This window comes from Lynx rufus, unplaced genomic scaffold (assembly GCF_022079265.1).
Source record: "Lynx rufus isolate CCGP_SWC_20201006 ecotype Redwood Valley unplaced genomic scaffold, mLynRuf1.p SCAF_3, whole genome shotgun sequence".
Lineage (NCBI taxonomy): Eukaryota > Metazoa > Chordata > Mammalia > Carnivora > Felidae > Lynx > Lynx rufus.
The window spans coordinates 162,798,698-162,825,093 of NW_025814845.1; the positions used below are offsets into that span (position 1 = coordinate 162,798,698).

General features: G+C 34.9%; 1 protein-coding gene across 4 annotated transcripts in view; it reads left to right on the forward strand.

Annotated features, from left to right (window-relative positions):
* The window catches only part of HOOK3 (hook microtubule tethering protein 3), a 131,751-nt gene that overhangs the window by 57,565 nt on the left and 47,790 nt on the right, over nt 1-26,396 (forward strand). For all 4 annotated transcript variants that reach the window (XM_047091532.1, XM_047091534.1, XM_047091531.1 and 1 more), the window contains 6 exons: nt 4,144-4,284; nt 5,865-6,066; nt 10,321-10,431; nt 11,157-11,244; nt 18,396-18,465; nt 21,361-21,501. In XM_047091532.1, the coding sequence (XP_046947488.1) occupies nt 4,144-4,284; nt 5,865-6,066; nt 10,321-10,431; nt 11,157-11,244; nt 18,396-18,465; nt 21,361-21,501 (753 nt within the window). The remainder of the gene's footprint in view (nt 1-4,143; nt 4,285-5,864; nt 6,067-10,320; nt 10,432-11,156; nt 11,245-18,395; nt 18,466-21,360; nt 21,502-26,396) is intronic.

Here is a 26,396-nt window from a genome sequence, read left to right on the forward strand (position 1 = left end):
GAGACACAGAATCTGAAACAGGCTCCAGGCTCTGAGCTGTCAGCACAGAGCCCGACGCGGGGCTTGAACTCATGGACCGCGAGATCATGACCTGAGCCGAAGTCAGCCGCTGAACCGACTGAGCCACCCAGGCGCCCCTCATGGATTATTTTTAATTACAAAAGGGGCAATATATTTTTCTAATGGAGGGATCTGGCAGTTACCATTTAATTAAATCATCAAACTAAGTAGCACCACCCACAGGGTACACAGTGTCACTTGTATAGTATTTTTGCCAGATATTTAACCTGAATGTAATCATGAAGAAATAATCAGAATAAGGAATATCCTTAAAGATGGGTAAGACTACTCAAAAAAGTCAATAAAATAGGAGTTTATTTTTTCTCTTTATTTTTTTATATTTTTTAAATGTTTGTTTATTTTTAAGAGAGAGACAGATTGCAAGTGGGGGAGGGGCAGAGAGAGAGAGAGGGAGACACAGAATCTGAAACAGGTTCCAGGCTCTGAGCTGTCAGCACAGAGCCCGACCTGGGGCTCAAACCCACAAACTGCGAGATTATGATCTGAGCTGAAGTCCGACACTTTAACTGACTGAGCCACCCAGCCGCCCATCAAAAAAGTCAATATTATAAAAAACAAAAGGAAGGAAATACAAAAGGGATAATAGAACTAAAGATAATGTGAAAATATTTCTTTGGATCCTGGATCAAAGTGGAAAGAGAGAACATTTTTACTACAGTTGGATAAATATGGACTACATATTAGATAAATTAATATTAATTGTCTTAGATATAATGATGGTATTGCGATGATGAATAAGACTATCCTTACTGCTGTAGTATTTAGGGGTGAAGGGTCATGACCTCTGCAGCTTCCTTTATGATAGTTCTCAAAAAAAAATGTACGTGTGTATTTTATGTATGTGTTTACCCATAAAGTGAGAGAAAGCATATGAGGCAAAATGTTAACAAGTAGATGAATCTAGCAAAGGGTGTGCAGGTATTCATGAACTAGTCTTTCAAATTGTAGATTTCAAATATTTAAAAGTAAATAGTTGGTGGGGCGGTTAAATCCAGTTTTCTAGACAATGATAACATTTGGAGCATAAGAATTTACTTCCACTTTTCCTTCCCTTACATCAAACCCAACAAAAATAATTTTAAAAAATACTAACATCTGGGGCGCCTGGGTGGCGCAGTCGGTTAAGCATCCGACTTCAGCCAGGTCACGATCTCGCGGTCCGTGAGTTCGAGCCCCGCGTCGGGCTCTGGGCTGATGGCTCAGAGCCTGGAGCCTGTTTCCGATTCTGTGTCTCCCTCTCTCTCTGCCCCTCCCCCGTTCATGCTCTGTCTCTCTCTGTCCCAAAAATAAAAAAAATAAAAAAAAAATACTAATATCTGATATATGAGTATTTTTTAAATAATCCTAAATAAACAACAGCAACTTCAATTGGTACTTTATTACAATAAACTTTATCCCAGGATCGTTAACCTGTTATTAAGTCTATTACAATAACAATTTAACAATATTAAATTTCTTATTTTAGCTCTTTCAATCCATAAGTTAAAGGAGAAGGAATAGTACAAAATAAGGTTGGTGTGTGAAATTCTCAGTAAAGAACAAGATGATAATTTGTATTAATCTAGTATTTGAGTTTTTTTCTAGACATTCCAAAAATCCTGGCTTTGCCACTTAGTAGCTGTGTAACTTTGGGCATGCCTCCATTTCATTCACTGTAAGATGGTCTAATAATTACCTACTTTCTAGAATTTTTGTATTAAATGAGTTAACATGTGAAAAGTACTGAGAATATTGCCTGGCACACAGATACAATTTAGTTATTTCTAGAAAATGAAATAAAAATAAGATAAAATTTTGGAATGACAAAAAGTAAATGATCATTATTTATGGATAATAGGTTGGTCCACCTAGAAAATGTGAAGTGAATCAACCAAAAGTTCTCAGAACCGGTAAACACTTAATGGGAAGAGAGTAACTATAAGACATTTGTATAGGTCATAAGATGTTCTAGTAATAACTAGGTAGGATCATCAGGAAAAACTTGCTTTTGTAAGTTTATAAGTACCCAAGGAATAATAAAATTTAAAAGGAATATGAGGGACTTGTACAACAAAAACTTCTTAGTCGTACATAAAAAGTATTTCAGTATATGGAGAACGATAACATCTGTTTGTTTACTTTGTTTTTTTTTACACGTTTTTAACGGCGCATTGTAAGAATGCCACTTTCTCTTAAATTATTATATAATTTGAACTTGATTCCAATTCACATTTTGTGTTCAGCCAGAAGTATTGATGAGCAGGAGATTCCCAGAACGTTTACACTCAAAATATAATGAGGGAGTGCTTGCCATGTCCATTGTTGAAATGTTACACACCTGTACTAATTTTGGTATTGGTGCAGCAAAGTAGACAAACCAGTAACAAATGCAGATCCAGAAAACTGACCCAAGTGTATACATAAATTTCTAATATGACAAAGGTGGCATTTTTTAATCAATAGGTAAAGATTAAATTATTTGTTAAATGGTTTTGGGATAGTAGGTAAATATTTTGGCAGGAAAAGTTTGATTCCTGCATTACATCATGTACTAAAGTTAATTCCAGGGGAAATTGAGAATTTTAGTTTTAAAAATGAAACCCTGGGGGCGCCTGGGTGGCTCAGTCGGTTGAGTGTCTGACTTCAGGTCAGGTCATGATCTTGCGGTCTGTGAGTTCAAGCCCCACTTCAGGCTTTGTGCTGACAGCTCAGAGCCTGGAGCCTGCTTCGGATTCTGTGTGTGTCTCTCTCTCTGCCCCTCCCCCGCTCATGCTCTGTCTCTCTCTGTCTCTCAAAAATGAATAAACATTAAAAAAAAAATTCAAAAAAAAAAAAAGAAACCCTGTTAAATACTAACAAGAAATATAAAATATTTTTATAATATTTTATTATATATGTGTATATTTAAATTTATTTAAATTTGTATTTATTTATAGTAAATTTATTCATTAAATTATTAAAATTTATTTATTAAATTTATTTATATTTAAATATATTTTAAAATATTTGCAATATTTTTATGTTTTATATAAAAGAAAAAAGCTTTATAATCATACACCAAAAGTGAAAACTATAAGGTAGAAAATGCATCAATAGAATTACCTAGAAATTAAGAATTTCTGTTAAATTGAAATACTTCTATAAATAAAATTGAAAGTAAATAAAGGAACACCTGAGGGGGCGCCTAGGTGGCTCAGTTGGTTAAGCGTTCGACTCCTGATTTCTGTGCCGGTCATGATCTCGTGGTTGGTCAGGCTCCTCACTGGGCATGGAGCCTGCTTAAGATTCTCTCTCTCTCCCTGTCTCCACTCCTTCCCCACTCAGGCTCCCTCTTTCTCTCAAAAAAAATTTTTAAAAGTTGGGGGCACCTGGTGGCTCAGTCAGTTGAGCATCCCACTCTTGGATTTCAGCTCAGGTCCTGATTCTCAGTGTTCAGGGGATCAAACCCCACGTCAGACTGCCCTCTTCTGCCCCTCTCTGTCACTCGTATGCTCACTCACTCTCATTCTCTCTCTCTCTCTCTCAAATAAAAAAAATAAATAATCAACAATAAATATTTGTGACATTAGAGACAATCCTATAAATCAAAAGGAAAGATTTATGTTAAAGCAAAATAAAATAAGAGGTATGAACGGTATTATCCATATTGAGAGGGGAAAAGACCTATGAATAGCAACCAGACTAGAGGATATACTCAAAAATGTTAATTAACAGTATTATCTACTTAGATTAATACATATTTTTTTCTTGCTTTTCTGTATTATAAATTTTCAACAAGGAACATCTGTTAATTTCATGGTCACAAATAAAACGTTAAATAAATTTTATGTTCTGTATTTGGAAAAATATTACGTGATGTCTAACTTTCTGAACAGAGGAGTGATAATCAGTTGTTACGTTTCCATAAGCCTTGGACCAGTGGAATCCATTTTCAGGATAGTTAAAACTTGAAGATAGAGCTTATGGTCACAGAAGTAGGAGACAGGTTCAAGAGTGTATTCTCATGTTTTTTATTTCCTTTTGCTGTCCTAAGGAGAATTATTAGACAATAAATAGTACTTTCTTGGTCTATTTTGATTACAGACTAGAAGCAGCCAAAGATGATTATCGTATACGCTGTGAAGAGTTAGAAAAGGAAATCTCTGAACTCCGGCAACAGAATGATGAACTAACCACTTTGGCAGATGATGCTCAGTCTTTAAAAGATGAAATAGATGTTCTTAGGTAAACAGTTTTCCCATGTTTGTGACCTCTCAGGCCTGTCATCACCCAGAACAGCTCTGCCACTCATGTCATAAACTCTAGGATCTCTGAGCATGGCAGGGTATTTAACTGGGTTCAGATTCCAGTGCTATCATTTATTTAACCTCTCATGTAACCATTTTCTCATCTGTAAAATGGAGATAATACACCTCCCACCTCAGATTTAGATGCAGAACTAAGTAAGTTTTTATTTCTAAATCGTTGGAACAGCATCTGTCAAGTAAGTAAGTGCTGTATAAATGTTTGTTAAATAGAAACTAGTCTCCGACCATCACTAAATACTTGTGTAGCTCTGGAGCTTTTCTTATTATGACTCCTTTTCTTTAATTTCAAGTCCTCTGCTTACTCAGTCTTCCTCTTTCTCGGATACTGTCACACCCCATGAGGCATCATTTCCTTGCTGGACCAGTTTACCTGCACCGCGACTCACTTAGTGAGAGAACTAAGTGCCTTCACTCTCTGCCACCTCAATTTGCCACCATTCCACTTGTATAATCTATCTTCTGTCGGATCATTCCAGCCATTTACACTTTTGCTCTTTGAATACTGAGAATGAATAGAGAAAATCACATAGTGATACAGTTTTGTCCTACTACAAAGCCATGATCTTTACTCTTCCTTGGGCTCTTACCTGTGGTCCACCATTCTGCTGCTCATGATAGATAGCTCTGTCTCCCATTTCTCTCATAGCTAGCACCTATTTCCATAACTCTTTTCACCTGGACACCCACCCCCCACCCCACCCCCCCACCTCTCAATGCTTTAGTCTCAGTAGATGACATTGTCTCCTACTGCATCAAGGAAAAACCATGAGCTGTGGGGACTCTCCATGCCCTGTACTTCCTGCACCTCTAACTGTCCTGCATTCCCACCTATCTTTTCATTTTTGCTTTTAGAATGTAGACTTGTCATTCTTTCTCATGTCCAGTGCTGATTCCTTCTTCAGTGCTCTGGGTCTCAATACTTCTTGCTTACACAAGGACTGTGTTCCATCTGTTATCATTTCTCTTTGCATTTGGATCTCCCACTTTAGCATATATTTATATGTTTAGGTCTCTCATCTTAGAAAAAAGACTTACTCCTCTCTCCTTCCCTCCAGAACAAATTTAGATTACACAAGGTAAAATTTACATTCTCTCCTTAACTCCTTAAAATGTGCCCTCTCCTACCCCCACTGCTGCACGGAAATGGCTGTTCCTTTGGTCACTAATGTCATTCTAATTGCCAAATCATTTGGACACTGCACAATTTATTTTGCTTCTTTGCTACATGTCACTGTGCTGGCTACCCCCCTACACACACCCCACCACCACCACCACCACTTGCTTTCCTGAAATTATATGACATTCTCCATTACAAGTTTTGCTGTAATTTTGGTCATATTTTTTAGCCTGAACAAAACATTAATCTAGAGTCACCTTTGGTCTTATAACTTCATTTGAATGTGTTCTTTTCTGGCAGTCCCTCTTGGTTTAGCACTATTAAAACAGCTTTACAACTCTGGATGTGTTTCTGATTTCTGATTTCCCATCTCATTCTAGACATTCTTCTGATAAAGTGTCTAAACTAGAAGGCCAAGTGGAATCATATAAAAAGAAGCTAGAAGATCTTGGTGATTTGAGGCGTCAGGTTAAACTCTTAGAAGAAAAGAATACTATGTATATGCAGAACACTGTCAGTCTAGAGGAAGAGTTAAGAAAAGCCAATGCAGCTCGAAGTCAACTTGAGACATATAAGAGACAGGTAAAAAGAATAGTAACAAAGTTTCTTAATGATGTTTTCAAGCAAGCTTTCCATTATAATACTGTGGCTTACCAAAAATCCACTGACTTTTGTTTTCACAGTATTCTGTTTTTTACCTATGGAAACTTCGTTCTTTTTTTCTTACTAAGTTCTTAATTTTAATTCCAGTATAGCTAACATTAAAACTTAGTTCTTATCCAGAGGTTACCAACTAGTCTCTATAGCAAATCTTTTTATTGTTTTTTATTTTTAAGTTATTATGTAATACTTAAGAAATACACAAAAGTAAAAGAATAATATAAGTATCTATGCTTAAAAAAATAAAACATACTCTTCCCCTCTTCATTATAGTAACCACTATGCTGTTTTGTAGTTTTCTTTCCCGTGCATCTCTTTATTCTTTTGGTGCATATATATTTACTCACGTATGTGTATATGTATGTATGTGTGTGTGTATATATATATATATATGTGTGTGTGTGTGTGTATATATATATATAATGTGTAACATTTTTGACATGTTTCAGAACTATATAAATGATATAGTAAAAAGACTCTTCTGTGATTTACTTTGCTCAGTATATTTGTGAAATTTGTTTATGTTGACAAGGTATAGCTTTATTCGTTTCATATGTACTGCTATACAGTATCCTGTTGAGTCACGAAACCACAGTTTATCCATTTTCCTATTGAAGGACAACATAGGATGTTTCAACATTTCTTTTAATTACAAGAAATATCACAATGAATAGTATTGAATATGTCCTCTTCTATGCATGTGTGAAAGTTTTACAGGTATAAGGAATTTCTTCCTAGAGTATCTTCATTTAATGAGATACTGCTAAATTGCTCTTCAAAATGATTGTATTACTAACCAGAAGTTTGTATGCATCCCTGTTGTTCCACATCATCACCAACACATAGTATTGTCACACTTGAAATTTTGCCAGTTGGTTGAATATGAAATCGTGTCGCCTCATGATTATACTTTGCATTACCCTAATTACAAATATATTTACTGATTACGTTTCTTTTGTGAATTGCCCATTTTTAATCTTCTATTCATTTTTAAAATTGTGTTATTTCTTGCTGATTTCTGAAAGTTCTTTATATGGTCTTGCTATTAATCTTCTGTCAATTACACTTGCTATTTTTATTTCCTACCATTCTGTGACTTTTCTCTTTACCTTTTTTGAGATTAACTTTAAATATCTTTTTATGATATTGTCTTAAATATTTTGTCTTTTGTCTTAAATAATTTCCTACATAAAGATGTAAGACTAACCTCTGTTTTCTTAACAAAGATTTAAAGTTAGTTTTGTGCACAATTAGTTCTTTAAATCACACATAATTAATTTTTGTGTAGGATGCTAGATTAAGGATCCATTTGAATACTTCATTGTCTGTGTAGGCAACCAGTCAACGTAATAGCATTTATTTAGTAGTCCGTTTCTTCCACAATGACCTGCAAGTCCATCTTATCACATACCTAAAGTTTCCATCTTAAATGTGAGTTTGTTTCTGGGTACTCTCTTCTGTTTCATTGGTTTATATGTCTATTCTGACACAATACCCCACTGTCTTATTATTTATAAATTTTTAGTAATTTAATATTTGATAATACACCTTGTTCTTTTTCAAAACTGTCTCTTAGAACTTTTCCTTACCTAAATACCCAAAACTTTTGGGAATTATAATTGCATTGACTCTTGTTGGTTAATTTGGGGAGAATTGACATCTTTATGACAATGAATGTTCCTATTTGATCAGTATATCTTTCCATTTATTTAGATCTTCAGTGTCTTTCAGTTTTGTAATTTTCTTCTAAATGTCATGCACATATTACATTTACTCTTAGGTACCTTGTTCAGATTTTGTAACTGCAATTAGCAAAAGAAAGGATACCATTTTTAGTTTGTTGTTTATTTATGCAATTGAAATCGATGTTTATGTCATTTTACAACCATGCCAGATTCTCATATTACTTCTAGTAATGTCTGCAGTATCTCTTGTCAGAAGTCATATAAAATACAAATAAAATAGTTTTGTTTCTCTTTTTCTATTCCATACCATTTTTTTCCTCCTCAGTCAGCATGTTTGACCTGTAATACAACTCAGAATAGAAGTAATCATATTAGGCAACCATTTCTTGTTGATTTTATACAGAATGCTTTAAATGTTTTGCCAGTGTATTAGCATATATTGTTCAGGGTGTCTATTTTAAATGGATATTAAACTTAATCAGCTCCTTTTCCTGCACTATTGAGATACTCCTATTCTGCTCTTCCTTTCTATTAATGTTGATGAATTATATTAATGGATTGTCTCTGCTTAAGCTATCCTTGCATTCCTGAATCAAAACTCATTTAGTCACTGCAGATTTATTGGTTTCACATCATTAGATTTGCTTTGTTCATTTTATTTAGAATATTTTGCCTCTATGATTCACTTGAAGGTTTCTATCTCATACTTTCCTTATCTGATTTTGGCATCAAAACTATACTAGCTTAAAATGAGTTGGAGAAGATTTAGTAGAACAGCTCTGTGCACCGTGAATACTGGCAAGTTTTTTGCTGGGTATATTTCTCTTTATTTTTAAAATTTATTTTTTAATGTTTATTTTTTGAGAGACAGAGAGCGTGAGCAGGGGAAGGGCAGAGAGAGAGGGGGGCACAGAATCTGAAGTATGCTCTGGGCTCTGAGCTGCCAGCACAGAGCCCAATGTGGGGCTTGAACTCACAAACTGTGAGATCATGACCTGAACCGAAGTCAGACACTCAACCGCCTGAGCCACCCAGGCGCCCCCTGGGTATATTTCTTCCCAACATTTTATTACTCAATTTTCAACATACACTAAAGTTGAAAGAATTAGTTAACTTGAATGTGGACTGAGAAACTACCCAAAATAAATGTAGCCCAAAGAAACTATATGTGACATTAAAAGATGTTAAATTAAAATCAGATGATCCAATTAGAGTTCCAGAAAAGAGAACAGCCAGAAATATAAAAAGATGTTATTTGAGGAAAAGGATGCGTGAACATTGTTTTAGAACTAATGAAGGACATCAGAGGTAGTATTTACAGTGAATTCCAAACTAAATAAATAAGGAATCTACAACTAGAAATATTGCAGTGAAATTCTGTAATACACTAATTCTCTCCACCTATTTCTGATCTGGAGCTTAATACACTTTGTTTTTCAATAATATTTTTCTTTCCAAAAGTTCTCTTTGAGTGTTCTTTCAAACCTGCCTGATCATCTTCCTTTCTTAATTTAGATTTCCATCTTTATTTTCTTTAAGTATTAAACCTACTATTTTATAACTAATAATTCCAATCTGAAATCCTTTCAGGTCTTACTCTACTAATTTGTTGTTAGTGTTGTTAATGTTAATGGTGTTCATGGTGGCTTCTTTATGGCCTTTGCTCTTTCATTTGGCTCCTCTTTATCTTCAGGAATACTAGGACGTTTTGGTTGATGTTGTATTCTTCCAAACAATGTTTTGTATATGCCAGATTTGTCACAGCACTACCAACCAGGACAACTTTAAATTAATTGCCTGGGTTAGGATTTGCTGGATAAAGCCTGTGGTAAAAATGGAAACACAAATCTACATGTAGTAGGCCATAGTTACAAACTTTCAAGTTATACTTGTTTAAACCCAGAGCACTCACTTTATGACAGGCAAGCTTCCTTACTGATTTTTTCCAGCTAATGGATTTTTTCATAACCTACCTGTTTACTGACTCAGTACCTTTTAGAGCCCAAGATGGTTAAACAACTGGTCTTCCTTTACATTCAAAGCTCTAGTTTCCTGGTATTAGCAGTTGGTGCTTCCTGGAACCTGTAGCTTCCATACAGACTTCCTACTCATTTCAGGCCCTGAAGCTTTCTCTTACTTTCTTGTAAGCACAGCTGTGCAATCAGGTTTTTTGTTCCCTAGCATTTCTTTTGCTTTGTGCTGAGTTTCAGGCCCCTCTGTTATGTGTAGTACAGGAAATGAAAGTCTATACTGTACATTCTTTGTAATTTTGTACATTGCTACTTTGGATAATCAGATTTTAGAACCCATAATGTCTGAGCAGATTTTTGTTACTTGTTCTCTGTTGGGTTAGGCTGCTATATTGTACACTTTTTTTTTTCTTTTTGATATTTGTTGCTGGAGGGGGTAGTTTTCATAGATCTGTGGAAGAAAATAGTGATAATTTCCAATGTTTCAAATTTTAAAAATTAATGGTACCTTTCTGTATCAGGTAGTAGAACTACAAAATAGATTATCTGAAGAATCGAAGAAAGCAGATAAATTAGATTTTGAATATAAGCGGCTAAAAGAAAAAGTTGACAGTCTTCAAAAAGAAAAAGATGTGAGTATATATGTATTAGGCACTTTGGTTTTGAACATTGCTAAAATTAAGACAATGACATTTAATTCATATTTGGACTATAATAATTCCTTCTATTTATAAATTTAAAAATTAGAGATCCTATTTGTTTTTAAATTATAGAAGATTTACATTTGTGTTTCAGAAATAAATGTAAAATAAAAGATTAAAAGAATGTTTTTACTTCCACTCTAATTTCTTTTGTATACTTTTATGTTTTCTACCACTTTTGTTTCTCATACATTGTTCTGCTCATGACTTTCTATAAATTTGAATAGCTTTTCTGTTTTCTGTATAATTGAGAGGACACAATTCTTTTTGTTGTTGTTCATCATATCTTGAATCTTTTAAAAATATTTTTACTTTGTCATGGTTGATGAATATTTAGTTTTAGCTCTTTGATCTTTTTATGTCTCATGAAAAGAATGTTATATAATGTACTTTATATAATGTACTGGAGTAAATAGTTTTGTTTCTTATGTTTAACTGTGTATAACATATTGCCTTGCAAATAGTAGATATTTAATATTGTTAAATATTAAATTTGTTGTAATTTTGTCCTTTTATGATCTTTCTATGGAAAATCAAAACATGCAACATGTCCACGTTCCCTACTGTTCATCACTCTCTTAGGTAAGGCAAAGACCACTGATGAATAAATTCATAAAACGTAAAGCTAACTTTCCTTATTTTTGATGTCCCTCCAGAGGTTAAGAACAGAAAGGGATTCTCTGAAGGAAACCATTGAAGAGCTTCGTTGTGTACAGGCGCAAGAAGGACAGCTCACAACTCAAGGTAAAAACATTTCAGTAGCTCAAGCAAGATCATTTATTTTTTACAGTATGAGTAGAAATTTTTGATTCATTTTAAGATGCCTGCACCAGTGGATGAAAATGAAAAACTGGTGAAGAGGCATGAAGTTGATATAAACTGTTACCCAGATTTTGTGGCAAATAGGCTATAGTTAATAAGACCAGATTTACTTGGCTTATTTTGTATTTTAATTATATGTAAATATTTGAATTTTATTAGATCAAAAGCATAAACATTTGTTAAATCATCTGTGTTAATAAACCTGGAAAATTTTATTCTGGAAAGTTTCTTATGACCTCTTTTAAAAGTCAGTCAGTGTTTTTTTTTTTTTCGCCTGAGATGTGAGGTGGATATCAATGCATTACAGGACTTCTGTACAAAGTAGAACTCTGCTCTTCTCACAGGGAAGGAGCAGCACTTAGCTCGAAGTTAGTCCCTTCCACTTTTGTCATCATGCTGGCAGATGTGGAGCCTGAATGGTGACTTGTACAGCTTCACAGTTTGTTCACCCCTGTTCCAGTAACCTGCCCTTGGCTTTTCAGTTACCCAAAACTGGAATTCTTCCTCTCCTCTGACTACAGCCTCCTTTTTCTCCTCCTCATTCCTTCTGCCTACCGCATTTCACCTTTAACCCCCTCTCTGTTGTTCCTAAAAAAATTTTTTTTTTAATGTTTATTTATTTTTGAGACAATGCGAGAGACAGAGTGCAAGCAGACAGAGGGAGACACAGAATCTGAAGCGGGCTCCAGGCTCTGAGCTGTCAGCCCAGAACCCAATGCGGGGCTCGAACTCACGAACCATGAGATCACGACCTGAGCCGAAGTCGGACGCTTAACTGACTGAGCCACTCAGGCGCCCCCCCGTCTGTGGTTTCTATTTCTGTTGATCAGCTCTCTTCTGGCCTCATTTTCCAGCTTACACAGCCCACCTCACAGCCATTTAACTGTGTTCTGATCACCACCATCTTTCCTTAATGGTGAAAGCTTGTCAAACACCAGTTCAGATTGCCTAAAGTTTTTTTTCTCTGTTCCAAATTAACCAGGGCCAGCTAAAGACAGTTATATATCTTTATCTTTTTTTTTTCCTTTTTTAAATTAAGGTATAATTGACATAACATTGTATTAGTTTCAAGTGTACAACCTAATGATTCAATATTGGTATTTATTGTGAAAGGATCACCACACAAAGTCTAATTAACATTCGTCAACATACACAGTTACAAAATTTGTTTTCTTGTGATGAGAACTTTTAACTTATTCTCAACAACTTTCAGTATGCAATATGGTGTTATTAACTATAGTCACCACGCTATACATTATATCTGTGTGACTTATTTCTTTTATATCTGGAAGTTTGTACCTTTTGACCCCTTCACCCATTTTGCCCACCCCCTCATATGTCACCTCTGGCGATCACCAATCTGTTCTCTGTATCTGTGGCTTGGTTTTTTTGTATTTTTTATTTTGTTTTGTTTTGTTTTTAGATTCCACATATAAATGAAATCACACAATATTGGTCTGTGTCTGAGTTATTCACTTAGCATATTGCTCTCAAGATGCATCATATCACAAATGGCAAGATTTCCTTCTTATGGAGTTCATATATACGTGTGTGTGTGTGTATGTATATATATATATATAAAATCTCACAATTCGTTTATATATCAATTGATGGAAACTTAAGCTGCTTCCATGTCTTAACTATTGTAAATAATGAGGGCACAGGTATCTTTTCAAGTTAGTATTTTCATTTTCTGTGATTAAATTCTCAGAAGAGGAATTGCTGGATCATATGGTAGTTTTATTTTTAATTTATGTTTTCCACAATGGCTGCACCAACTTACATTCCACCAACAGTGCACAAGGGTTCACTTTTCTCCACATTCTCACCAACGCTTGTTATCTCTTGTCCTTTTGACTGGTGTGAGGTGATAGCTCATGTGGTCTTGATTTGCATTTCCCTCCTGATGAGTGATGTTCAGCATCTTTTCATGTACCTGTTGGCCATCTGGATGTCTTCCTCAGAGAAATGTCTATTCAGATCCTCTGCTCATTTCTTAATTGTTTTTTTTGCAGTTGAGTTGTATGAGCTCTTTAAATGTTTTTATATTAACCCCTTACCAGATGTATTGTTTGCAAATATTTTCTTACATTTAGTGCATTGTCTTTTCATTTTGTTCAGTTTCCTTTGCTATGGAGAGGCTTTTTAGTTTGAAGTAGTCAGTAGTAGATTTTTGCTTTTGAGAAAATTCTATATCTTGCTTGTCTTCACCAAAAATTATTTCTGAACATAATTGGATACTCATTGCTGCTTGGTAATCCTTTCATGTATCTCTAATCTACTGTATAAGTTTTTCCCAAATTTTAAGAATCAGCCTAAACCTTAATTCCTTAACTCTCAGCCCTCATATCAAGAGAGGCTATCTCATGTAAACTTACGCTTTTGTTTCTTTGCTACCTATAAGCCTATATGTTTTAACCTTATTTATGTATATGTCGTTGACCTAGCAAATTTGCTCAAAAAATTTACCCTAATGAATTAAATCGTCGTTTATAATAGTGAAATTTAGAAACAACCTAAAAGTCTCATTCAACTGTAAACTGTAGAGCCATTTAAAAAAAGAACTATATCTTATATGCCTGACCTGGAGAGATATGTATGTTATGTCATTAAGTTAAAAAAAATGGTGACACCATTTGTGAGAAACACTCTCAGCAAGCTTCAATAGAAAGAAATTTCCTCAACCTAATAAGGGACATCTATGAAAAACCTACAGCTAACTTTATACTTAATGGTGAATACTAAATGTTTTCCTTAAGATCAGGAACAAGGCAAGGATGATCACTATTTTTTATGTGTTATTATTTATTAAACTCCAGCATAGTTAACATACAGTGTTAAACTAGTTTCAGGTGTACAATATAGTGATTCAACAATACTGTACATTACTCAGTGCTCATTCTAAGTGTACTCCTTAATCCTCTTCACCTATTTCACCCATCCCCCCACCCACCTCCCTTCTGGCAACCATCAGTTTGTTCTTCATAGTTAGCAGTTTGTTTTTTGTATTGTTTCTTCTTTTTTTTCCTTTTGTTCATTTGTTTCTTAAATTTCACATATGAATGAAATCATATGATATTTGTCCTTCTCTGACTTATTTCACTTAGAATTATACTATCTCCCTCTATGTTGTTACAAATTGCATGGTTTCATTCTTTTTTATGGCTGCATTTTATATATATATATATATATATATATATATATATATATATGTATATATATGTATGTATATGTATATACATATATATATATTGAATATCACATTTTCTTTATCCATTTATCTATCAATGGACACTTGGACTGCTTCCATAATTTGGCTGTTGTAAATAATGCTTCGGTAAACATGGGGGTGCATAAAGGATGTTCACTCTTGCTGCTTCTTTTCATTGTCGTATCAGAGGTTCTTGCAGTCAGGCAAGAAAAAGAAATAAAACACATTCAGATTAGAAAGGAGGACGTAAAAAAAAAAAATCACAGAACTAGTAAATGAGTTCAGCAAGGCCTCAATATATAATAAGATCAGTATATAAATACCAATTATATTTTTGTGTACTATGAGTAAATTATCTGGAAATGAAATTACAATAGTAGCATAAAGAATAAAATGCTTAGGAGTAAGTTTAATAAAGAAGCATAACATTTGCAACAATGTGGATAGAACTAGAGTATATTATGCTAAGCAAAATAAGTCAATCAGAGAAACACAAATATATGATTTCACTCGTGGCATTTAAGATACAAAACAGATGAACATAGGGAAGGGAAGCAAAAATAATATAAAAACAGAGAGAGGCAAACCATAAGAGACTCTTAAATGCAAAGAGCAAACTCTGCATTTGCTCCAGGGTTTGGGTGCGGGGAAGGGCTAAAGGGGTGAAGGGCATTAAGGAGGACACTTGCTGAGATGAGCACTGGGTGTTACATGTAAGTGATGAATCGCTAAATTCTGTTTCTGAAATAATTATTACACTATATGTTAACTAACTTGGATTTGAATTAAAAAAAAAAAATACAAGCAGAAGACCTGTACACTGAAAACTATTAAGTCATTGCCAAGCTAAAGATCTAAATAAATGGAGAGACAATCCATGTTCAGGTATCAGAAAATTCACTCTAGTTAAGACTGCAGTCCTCTTAATATTGACTTTATTGAATAATAAAGATTCAGTGCAATCCCAATCAAATTCTAAGCAGATTTCCTTTGTAGAAATTGACACACTCATTCAATTTATGTGAAAATACAAAGGAACCAGTATAACCAAGAAAAAAAATCTTGGAAAGGAAAAGGTTGGAGAAATCACATTCTGATTTCAAACTTACTATAAAGCTACTGTAATTGAAAAACATGAAATTCACATAAGAGTAGACATACAAAGATCAATGTACTATATCACATTAAGAGAATGAAGGGAGAAAAATCACATAATCATTTCAATTGATGCAGAAAAGGCATTTGACAAAGTCTAACACCATCATTAAAGGAAAGAAAAACATAAAAAACTTCAATAAATTAGGAAGAGTGCTAGAAAGGGAACTTCCACAACATGAAGTCCATATGTGAAAAATCCACAGCTCACATCAACTCAATGATGAAAGACTGAAAGCTTTTCCTCTAAGATCAGAAGCAAGACTACCAACTACCACCACTTCTGCACTTCTATTGAACATAGCCCAGCAAGTTCTAACCAGACCAATTAGACAAAAGAAAAATTTTTTAATCTAAATTGGAAAGAACTAAAACTATCTTTCGAGTTGGCATGATCACAAAAAACAAAAAACACCCGTTAGAACTAGTAAAATGAATTCAACAAAGTTGTAGGATGCAGCTCAGTTACATTAGCAGCAAAAATATATATGCAAACACTAATAATGAAAAATCTAAAAAGGAAATTAAGAAAATAATTTTATATATTACAGGATCAAAGAGAATAAAATACATGGGAATAAATTTAACCAAGGAAGCAAAGACTTGCACCCTGAAAACTACTGTTGCCACTTCTTACAAAAAAATGAAAAACCCATCCTAAAATTAATATAGAATCTCAAGGGATCCTGAATAGCCAAAATAGTCTTAAAAAGGAAAAAAGTTGGAGAACTCACCCTGATTATTTCAAAACTTAATATAATGGTAGCAATCGGAGTAGTGTGGTATAGGCATAAAGACAGTCTCATAAGGCCAGCAGAATAGAACAGAAAGCCCAGAAATAAACCCTTCCTTATGTCGTCAGTTGATTTTCAACAACAGTGTCAAAACCATTCAGTGAGGGAAAGGAAAGTCTTTTCAATATACTGTGCTGGAAAAACTGGATATCTACATCCAAACTCATGTTTTAAAAAATGGACTCAAAATGGGTAAAAGACCTAATGTAAGGGCTAAACCTATAAAACAGAGGAAAATTGTCATGACTTTGGATTTGGCAATGATTTCTTGGAATTGATACCAAAAGCTAAGTCAACAAATGAAGCAAATTGGACTTCATCAAAATTAAAACTTCTGTGCATCGAAGAACACTATTTTTTTTTTTAATTTTTTTTTAACGTTTATTTATTTTTGAGACAGAGAGAGACAGAGCATGAACGGGGGAGGGTCAGAGAGAGGGAGACACAGAATCTGAAACAGGCTCCAGACTCCAGGCTCTGAGCTGTCAGTACAGAGCCCGACGGGGGGCTCGAACTCACGGACTGGGAGATCACGACCTGAGCCGAAGTCGGACACTTAACCAACTGAGCCACCCAGGCGCCCCTCGAAGAACACTATTGACAGAGTAAAAAGCAACCCATAAAATGGGGAGAAAATATTTGTAAATCATATATATATTTGATAAGTGATTGAAATCCAGAATATATAAAGAACTTATACAACTCAACAATAAAAAACAGCTAAGCTTACAAATGGGTGACTTGAATAGATATTTCTCCAAAGAAGATGGCAAAAAAGCATATGAAAAGATGCTCAATATCAAAGTCATTAGAGAAATGCAAATCAAAACCATGGGAGTTCACAGCCATTTAGATGGCTACTACCAAAAAATGAAAGGAAAATAAGTGTTGGGGGGCATGTGGAGAAATTGGAACTCTTGTGCATTGCTGTTAGGAATGTAAAATGGGAGGCCACTGGTAGAAGAGTTTGGTGGTTCTTCAAATGGTTAAACATAAAATTACCACATGATCCAGCAATTCCATTCCTACGTAAATATGCAAAATTCAAAGCAAGGACTCAAGCATATACTGGTTTAACAGTGTTGAAAGCAGCATTATCCACAGTAGCCAAAAGATGGAAACAACCTAAATGTTCCTCAATAGAGGAATGGATAAAGAAAATGTGTGTGTGTGTGTGTGTGTGTGTGTGTGTGTGTGTGTGTGTTTGGCTATGAAAAGGAATGAAGTTCTGATAAATTCTACATATGTGAGTTTTCAAAACATTATGCTAAGTGAAGTAATATAGGCACAAAAGGTTAGATATTGGTATGATTCCATGAGGTATGTAGAATAGGCAAATTCATTGAGACAGAAAGTAGAATAAAGGTTATGAGGAGCTAAGGGAGAAGGGAATGAGGAGTTATTGCTTAATGGTTACAGAATTTGTGTTTTTGGGTAAGGAGTTTTGGAAATAGTGTTGATGATTCCACAGCATAGTGAATATAGTTATTGCCACTCAATTGTACACTTAAAAATTGTTAAAATGAGGGGCACCTGGGTGGCTCAGTCGGTTGGGTGTCTGACTTCCGCTCAGGTCATGATCTCACTGCTTGTGAGTTCGGGCCCTGCGTCGGGTTCTGTGCTGACAGCTCAGAGCCTGGAGCCTGCTTCAGAGTCTGTCTCCATCTCTCTGCCCCTCCTCTGCTTGTGCTCTCTCTCTCTCTCTCTCTCTCTCTCAAATATAAAAAATAAAACATAAAATTTGTTTTAAATTGTTAAAACGATAATAACGTAAGGCAACTGTGATACAGTCTTTTACTTGACTAAAACAAAGATTTTAGATCTTACAATTAATGCTCAAAGTAGTGTTTCATATAGAAACTAAAGATCGATATACTCTCTTAAACCTTGCATCCATGTTTGTGTATTTGTAGGGTTAATGCCTTTGGGAAGTCAAGAATCTTCAGATAGTCTGGCAGCAGAGATTGTTACACCTGAGATAAGGTAAGGAGAATATGACATTCAGTCGTATTGAAACTTACTCCTCTACAGTATAAAAAGGAGTTTCTTACTCATTATTACTAATAATTTCAACATGAACTCAGTATTAAATGTCCATGTTTTCAGCCTGTTAGAAGCTTTCTTCATTTGGCCCAAGAGACATTTTCCCACTTGGGTAGGACAGTATTTCACACATTCACAGCAAACTAATATATCTGTGCTTGGGTATTCTTAGCAGACATTTAGCAGTGAAACCACTTGGCCTAAAGATAAAGGTTATGCCTACCCAACAGCCTGCAAAATAATTAGTCACTAAGATTTATCTGTCTGGGAAAGATATATTACAGTAGACAGACGTATCTTCCCCTCTCTAGTATTCTTCCTTCAGTATTAACTTACAGTTTTATTTAGGGATAGCATTTTTATTTATTTTTTTTTTAATTTTTTTTTTCAACGTTTATTTATTTTTGGGACAGAGAGAGACAGAGCATGAATGGGGGAGGGGCAGAGAGAGAGGGAGACACAGAATCGGAAACAGGCTCCAGGCTCTGAGCCATCAGCCCAGAGCCTGACGCGGGGCTCGAACTCACGGACCGCGAGATCGTGACCTGGCTGAAGTTGGACGCTTATCCGACTGCGCCACCCAGGCGCCCCGGGATAGCATTTTTAAAATTCCATTTATTTCAATATATGCCTGCCTTGATGTGTAAGAATGAAAAACTAGGGGAGAGGCCCCAAGTATCTGACAGAAGGAGAATGATTAACCCTGTATATTGCTTTTACCTTCTTGGGGACTATTTGCCCCCTTTTAAAATTGACACACTGGCCCTTGGGAATGCAAGCTGGTGCAGCCACTCTGGAAGAGAGTATGGAGGTTCCTCAAAAAACTAAAAATAGAACTACCCTACAACCTAGCAATTGCATTACTAGGCATTTATCCACGGGATACAGGTGTGCTGTTTTGAAGGGACACATGCACCCCCGTGTTTATAGCAGCAGTGTCAACAATAGCCAAAGTATGGAAAGAGCCCAAATGTCCATCTATGGATGAATGGATAAAGAAGATGTGGTACATATATACAATGGAGTATTACTCGGCAATCAAAAAGAATGAAATCTTGCCATTTGCAACTACGTGGATGGAACTGGAGGGTATTATGCTAAGTGAAATTAGTCAGAGAAAGACAAAAATCATATGACCTCACTCATATGAGGACTTTAAGAGACAAAACAGATAAACATAAGGGAAGGGAAACAAAAATAAGATAAAAACAGGGAGGGGGACAAAACAGAAGAGACTCATAAATATGGAGAACGGAGGGTTACAGGAGGGGTTGTGGGAGGGGGGATGGGCTAAATGGGTAAGGGGCACTAAGGAATCTACTCCTGAAATCATTGTTGCACTATATGCTAACTAATTTGGATGTAAATTTTAAAAAATAAAAAAACAAGTAAAAAAAAATAAAATAAAATTGACACTGGCCTTGATTCTTCATAAAATCTTTGGGAGGGTATTAAATGAAATGATTGTGTAAGGGTTTCATAAACTTTGAAAGTTACAATAGGCATTCAGTTACTTGTTGAATAAATGAAGACAGTATTTATTGTTGGCATTTATTTAAGGAGGATAAAAAGGAGAATAATGTAGCACCAACACAGGAAGCATCTTATATGCCTTTTCCTTTTCTACCTTCTGATGTGGTACTTTATTATTGGACCAATAAAATTTGTAGAATGAATCTAAATACAGGGCTATATCAAAAAAAAAAAGAAAAACCATAGTTTTTAAGGAAGCTTTTAGATTATGCAGTTGGATTTTTAACCTGAAGAAAAGGAACAATGATAAAGATTCAACAAATAAAATGGCTTTTTTGAGTATGACTCATCACAAAGTCAAATATACTCTGTCTCCAGAAGAGCCATCAAGAAAATGAAAAGGTAAAAGAGATGAAATATAACATTGTATTAGTTTCAGGTGTACAGCATAATGATTTGAAATGTCTATATTGTGAAAATGAAAAGGTAAAAGAGATGAAATATAACATTGTATTAGTTTCAGGTGTACAGCATAATGATTTGAAATGTCTATATTGTGAAATGAGCACCACAGTAAGTTCAGTTAACATTCATCACCACACATAATTACAACTTTTTTTTTCTTGTGGTGGTACTTTTGTTTTGAGCAACTTGACAGGATTGTCATATTTTTCTAGAAATTAATCCTAAGGAAATAACCAATAAAGCTGATCGCTTTGATCACATCAAAACTCAAAATTGATAACAAATTCCAAATGTGCATTGATTAAATAGCAATTCATCTGCAGTATGTTGTTTAACATGTCATTTAAAGTGTTATATTTATCATTAAGGTATAATATTTAATGATATGAAAAGATTGTGCAAACTTAAGTATGAATAGCAGATGCAGCTCTGAGAACATGGCTTGTTAACAAGAATACAATTTCACATATTTATAGGAATGGGTGGACTGCATATATTGAAGGCTTTCTTTGTTGAATGTTATGTCTTGACACCAAGTGATTGGTAGTTCAAGAGCATAGCATTAGAGATTATGTTTTTTGATGAGAACTGAAAAACAAATACATAAATTCATTCACAGCTTAAATATTTAAACCAAAAAGGAAATAGAATTTTGAAGTATCGTTCATTACAGTCATGATGTTTGGAGATGCTGTTATCTTCAGATTATCCATTCTGAAAAGAAAGTACTGAAGACCTGAATGTAATGTCTTAGCCAATTACAAGAGCTAAATTCTTTGCAGTATTTTGTTTTTCATTTCTGTTCTATGCATTAAATCTGTAACTGTGAATAGCTGGATTTTGGTAACAATATTGCATCAGTGTACTACATAATCAGCTTTTCTTTTGTTCATTCAGGGAGAAACTTATTCGTCTTCAGCATGAGAATAAGATGTTAAAAATTAACCAAGAGGGTTCAGACAATGAAAAAATTGCCTTATTGCAGAGTCTTCTGGATGATGCAAACCTACGCAAGAATGAACTGGAGACAGAGAATAGGTAAGGATGTATGTAGATGACAGCATTTTGACACAGGTTTTCTCTGTTTTCCTTGATTTTGATTCCCTTAAACAAAGATTTGGATTGTATGTTGAGTAGTGATAATGTGTTATTCCATTTCATTTTAAGAGTACCTTAATCCATTTTTCTGCTTACAGATAGACTTGCATAAAAGTGTTGTGCCTCTTTATAATAGCATTCCCCTCTTTATTTCTTCAAGCAAACTGATACCAAACCCCCCCACCCTTTTCCCTTTCTAGTTACTAATTAAAACCAGAAGATTAAAAAAAAGTCTGATTATTAATTCAGTCTTTCACAATTTTAGTTCTATTCATTATCAGAATAATACAGTTTACCCTGTTTTTATAAGCTAATGTGTTGAAGGATCAGTTTTGAGAAAAACAGGATCCATCAGAACTGAATTGACAAGAGTTTTTTTTTCTTTTTTTTTTTTCAAACCTGTTATTTCTTGTGACCCTGAAAAGAAGTCATTCATTTTATAAACAATTCAATTATGAGAATTCAGAATCTGGAAATTTAACAAGAAAATCATTATGTAGTCATTCAAAGCAACTGTACAGCAGTAGCTTACTCTGGAAAGAATTACATTTATATTTTGTTGTGACAGTCTTTTAGTTCTTTTCCTTTTTGGAAATGTTTCTTAGATACCAAACATGGTGTCTTTTCCTTTTCTTAGTGTTGTGATATTATGTCATTTTTGAGGGATTTGACATTTTCATTAATGGTTTCATAGTTTGCTTGATATTACAGTTTCTTTATTATGCCTGATTGATTGGGCATTTCCCAGGTGTGAGTCAACAATGTTATGACCATTTTACATGTCCTGCCCTTCTTGGCACTTTAATTTTATTTATTTATTTATTTATTTATTTATTTATTTATTTGTCTATTTATTTATTTAAATGTTTATTTATTTTTGAGAGAGAGACAGCATGAGCAGAGGAGGGGCAGAGAGAGAGGGAGACACAGAATCCGAAGCAGGCTCCAGGCTCTGTCAGCACAGAGCCTAAGTGGGGCTTGAACTCAAGAACCACAAGAGCATGACCTGAGACAAAGTCAGACGCTTAAACGACTGAGCCACCCAGGCACCCCTGCAGTTTGATTTTTAAAGCTGCTGTGGTAAAATCAGCAAAAAGCATAAATAACAGGGTGATTATTAGAGCATAATAAAGCATAAAAAGGAGGACAGTTTTATATCAATTCTTAGAGCATAGAGAATGAATACTTTTTTAAAATACTTAGGAAAAGTGGAGAAAAGGGACTTGCAGAAAGCAGCTTGGCAATCATGCAGCCCCATGGGTGAGAGCACTTGTGTTCATCTCCATCGTCCTTTGCTTCTGGGCTATATTTTAGCCATCTTTAGTCAGGAAGGTCTTCCCTGTACCCTAATTTTTTTCCAGTGAATCAACACCCATAACTTCCTTTATAATGCTTTGCATTGTTTCTCACAGATCTTATGGCCATTGGTCTTCTCTGATCAGAAAAAAAACAACTACTTGTCATTTACACAGCATTCATGTTGTAGATGACTGATTGCCTCCCAAGTCCCAATGCCATTTACAGCTGTTTACACTTTAGTATTGTGTTTGTTTCTTTTTTTTAAATCATTTTATTTTATTTTTTTCATTATGATCAGTGCACTCCATCCCCACACCCACCTCCCCTCTAGTAACCATCAGTTTGTTCCTTATAGTTAAGAGTCTGTTTCTTGTTTTGTCTCTCTCTTTTTTCCTTTCTTTTGCTCGTTTGTTTCTTAAATTCTTTTTTTTTTTAATGTGTATTTATTTTTGAGAGGTAGTGTGTGAGAGTGGGGGAGGGGCAGAGGGAGAGGGAGAGAGGGAATCCCAAGCAGGCTCCATGCTGTCAGCACCAAGCCCGACACAGGGCTTGAACCCATGAACCCACTAACTGTGAGATCATCATCTGAGCCAAAATCAAGTGTTCAGACACCCAACCCACTGAGCCAGCCAGCCAGGCACCTCTTATTTCTTAAATTCTACATATGAATGAGTTCATATGGTATTTGTCTTTCTCTGAGTGACTTATTTTGTTTAATATTATACTCTAGCTCTATCTTGTTGCAAATGGCAAGATTTCATTCTTTTTTACACTTAAATAATATTCCAGTGTGCGTGTGCATGTGTGTGTGTGTGAATACATCTTTATCTATTCATCTTTTGATGGACACTTGGACTGCTTACATGGTTTGGCTGTTGTAAATAATGCTGCAGTAAACATAAGGATACATGTATCCTGTTAAATTAGTGTTTTTGTATTTTGGGGGTAAATATCTGGTAGAGCGACTACTGGATCATAAGGTAGTTCTATTTTAAAATTTTTGAGGAATCTCCATGCTGTTTTCCACAGTGGCTGTGCCAGTTTGCATTCCCACCAATAGTGCAAGAGTGTTCCTTTTTTTCCAGCTCCTTGCCAACACTTTTTTCCTGTGTCTTTGATTTTAGCCATTATGATATTGTAGTTTTGATTTGCATTTCCTTAATGATGAGTGATGTTGAACATCTTGTCCTGTGTCTGTTGGCCATCTGTATGTCTTTGGATAAATGTCTATGTTTTCCACCCATTTTTTAATTGGGCTATTTGGGGTTTTGGTTGTTGAGTTGTGTACGTTCTTTATATATTTTGGATACTAGCCCTTTATTGGATATGGTATCTGAAAATATCTTCTCCCATTCCATAGGTTACCTTTTAGTTTTGTTGATTGTTTGCTTTGCTATGCACAAACTTTCTATTTTGATGTGGTCCCAATAGTTTGTTTTCTTTGCCTCAGGAGACGCATCTACAAAAGTGTTGCTACAGCTAATGTCAGAAAAATTACTGCCTGTGCTCTCTTCAAGGATTTTTATGGTTTCAGGTCTCACAGTTAGGTCTTTAATCCATTTTGAGTTTATTTTTGTGTATGGTATAAGAAAGTGGTCAGGTTTGGGTGCCTGGGTGGCTCAGTCAGTTAAGCGTCTGACTTCAGCTCAGGTTATGATCTCACACTCTGGGAGTTCGAGCCTTGCGTCAGCCTCTGTGCTGACAGCTCAAAATCTGGATCTCACTTCAGATTGTGTGTCTCCCCCTTTCTCTGCCCCTCCCCTGCTCATGCTCTCTCTGTCTCTCTGTCTCTGTCTCAAATATAAATAAAAACATTAAAAAAAATTTTTTTTAAGTGGTCAAGTTTCATTCTTTTGCATGTGGCTGTCCATTTTTCCCAACACCATTTGTTGAAGATTAAATGACCATATAATTGTGGGTTTATTTCTGAGTTTTCTGATCTATTTTGTGTATTTTTATGCCAGTACCATAAAGTTTTAATTACTGCTGTTTTGTAATGTAACTTGAAATCTGGAATTGTGATACCTCCAGATTTTTCTTTTTTAAGATTGCTTTGGCTACTCAAGGTCTTCTGTGGCTCCATACAAATTTTAGGATTTTTTTTTTAGTTCTATGAAAAATGCTATTGGCATTTTTGATAGGGATTGCATTAAATATGTAGACTGATTTGGATAATACAGACATTTTAACAATGTTTGTTCTTCCTTTTAAAAAAAATTTTTTTAAACATTTATTCATTTTTGAGAGACAGAGACAGCGTGAGTGTCGGGATGGGGGCAGAGAGAGAGGATGACACAGAATCTGAAGCAGGCTCCAGGCTCTGAGCTGTCAGCACAGAGCCCTACGTGATCTCACAAGATCATGACATGAGCCAAAGTCGGACACTTAACCGACTGAGCCACCCAAGCGCCCCAACAATATTTTTTTTCCCAATCCATGAGCATAAAATGTTTCTCCGTTTCTTTACTTCATATTAAATTTCTTTCATCAGCATTTTACAGGTCTTTCACCTCTGGTTAAGTTTATTCCTAGATATTTTATTGTTTTTGGCGCAGTTGTAAATGAGATTGTTTTCTTAATTTCTTTTTCTGCTGCTCTATTATTACTGTATAGGAATGCAATAGATTTCTGTATCTTGACTTTGTATCCTGCGAATGAATTTTTTTATCAGTTCTAGTCATTTTTTGGTGGAGTTTTCTATAAGTGGTACCATGTCAAGTGCAAATAGTGAGAATTTTACCTCTTCCTTACCAATTTGGATGCCTTTTATTTCTTCATGTTGTCTGATTGGTGTGGCTCAGATTTTCAGTACTATATTGAATAAAAGTACTGAGAGTGGACATTCTTGTCTTGTTCCAGACTTTAGGGGAAAAGCTCTGTTTTTCACCATTGAATATGATGTTGGCTGTGGATGTTTCATATAAGGTCTTTATTATCTTGAGGTATGCTCCCTGTGGATCTACTTTGCAGAGGGTTTTTAATGTGTTAATGGATTTAGTTTCCTGATACTTTGTTGAAGATTTTTGCATCTATATTCCTAAGAGATATTGGCCTATGGTTCTCTTTTTTTGTGGTGTCATTATCAGGTTTTGGTATGATCAGGGTGATGCTGGCCTCATGGAATGAATTTGGAAGTTTTCCTTTCTCTTGTATTTTTTGGAATAGTTTGAGAAGGATAGGTATTAATTTCTCTAAATGTTTGGTAAAATTCATCTGTGAAGCCATCTGGTCCTGGACTTGTTTCTTGGGAGTTTTTTGATTACTGATTTAATTTCATTGTTAGTAATTGGTCTGCTCAAATATTCTATTCCTGCTTTAGTTTTGGTAGGTTACATGTTTTCCAGGAATTTATCCATTTCTTCCAAGTTGTCCAATTTATTAGCATGTGGCTTCTCGTATAATACTGTTAAAATTGTATTTCTGTCATGGTCATTATTATTTCTCCTCTTTCATTAGTGATTTTATTTATTTGGATCCTCTCTCTTTTGTAATAAGTGGCTACAGGTTTATCAAATTTGTTGATAGTTTCAAAGAAC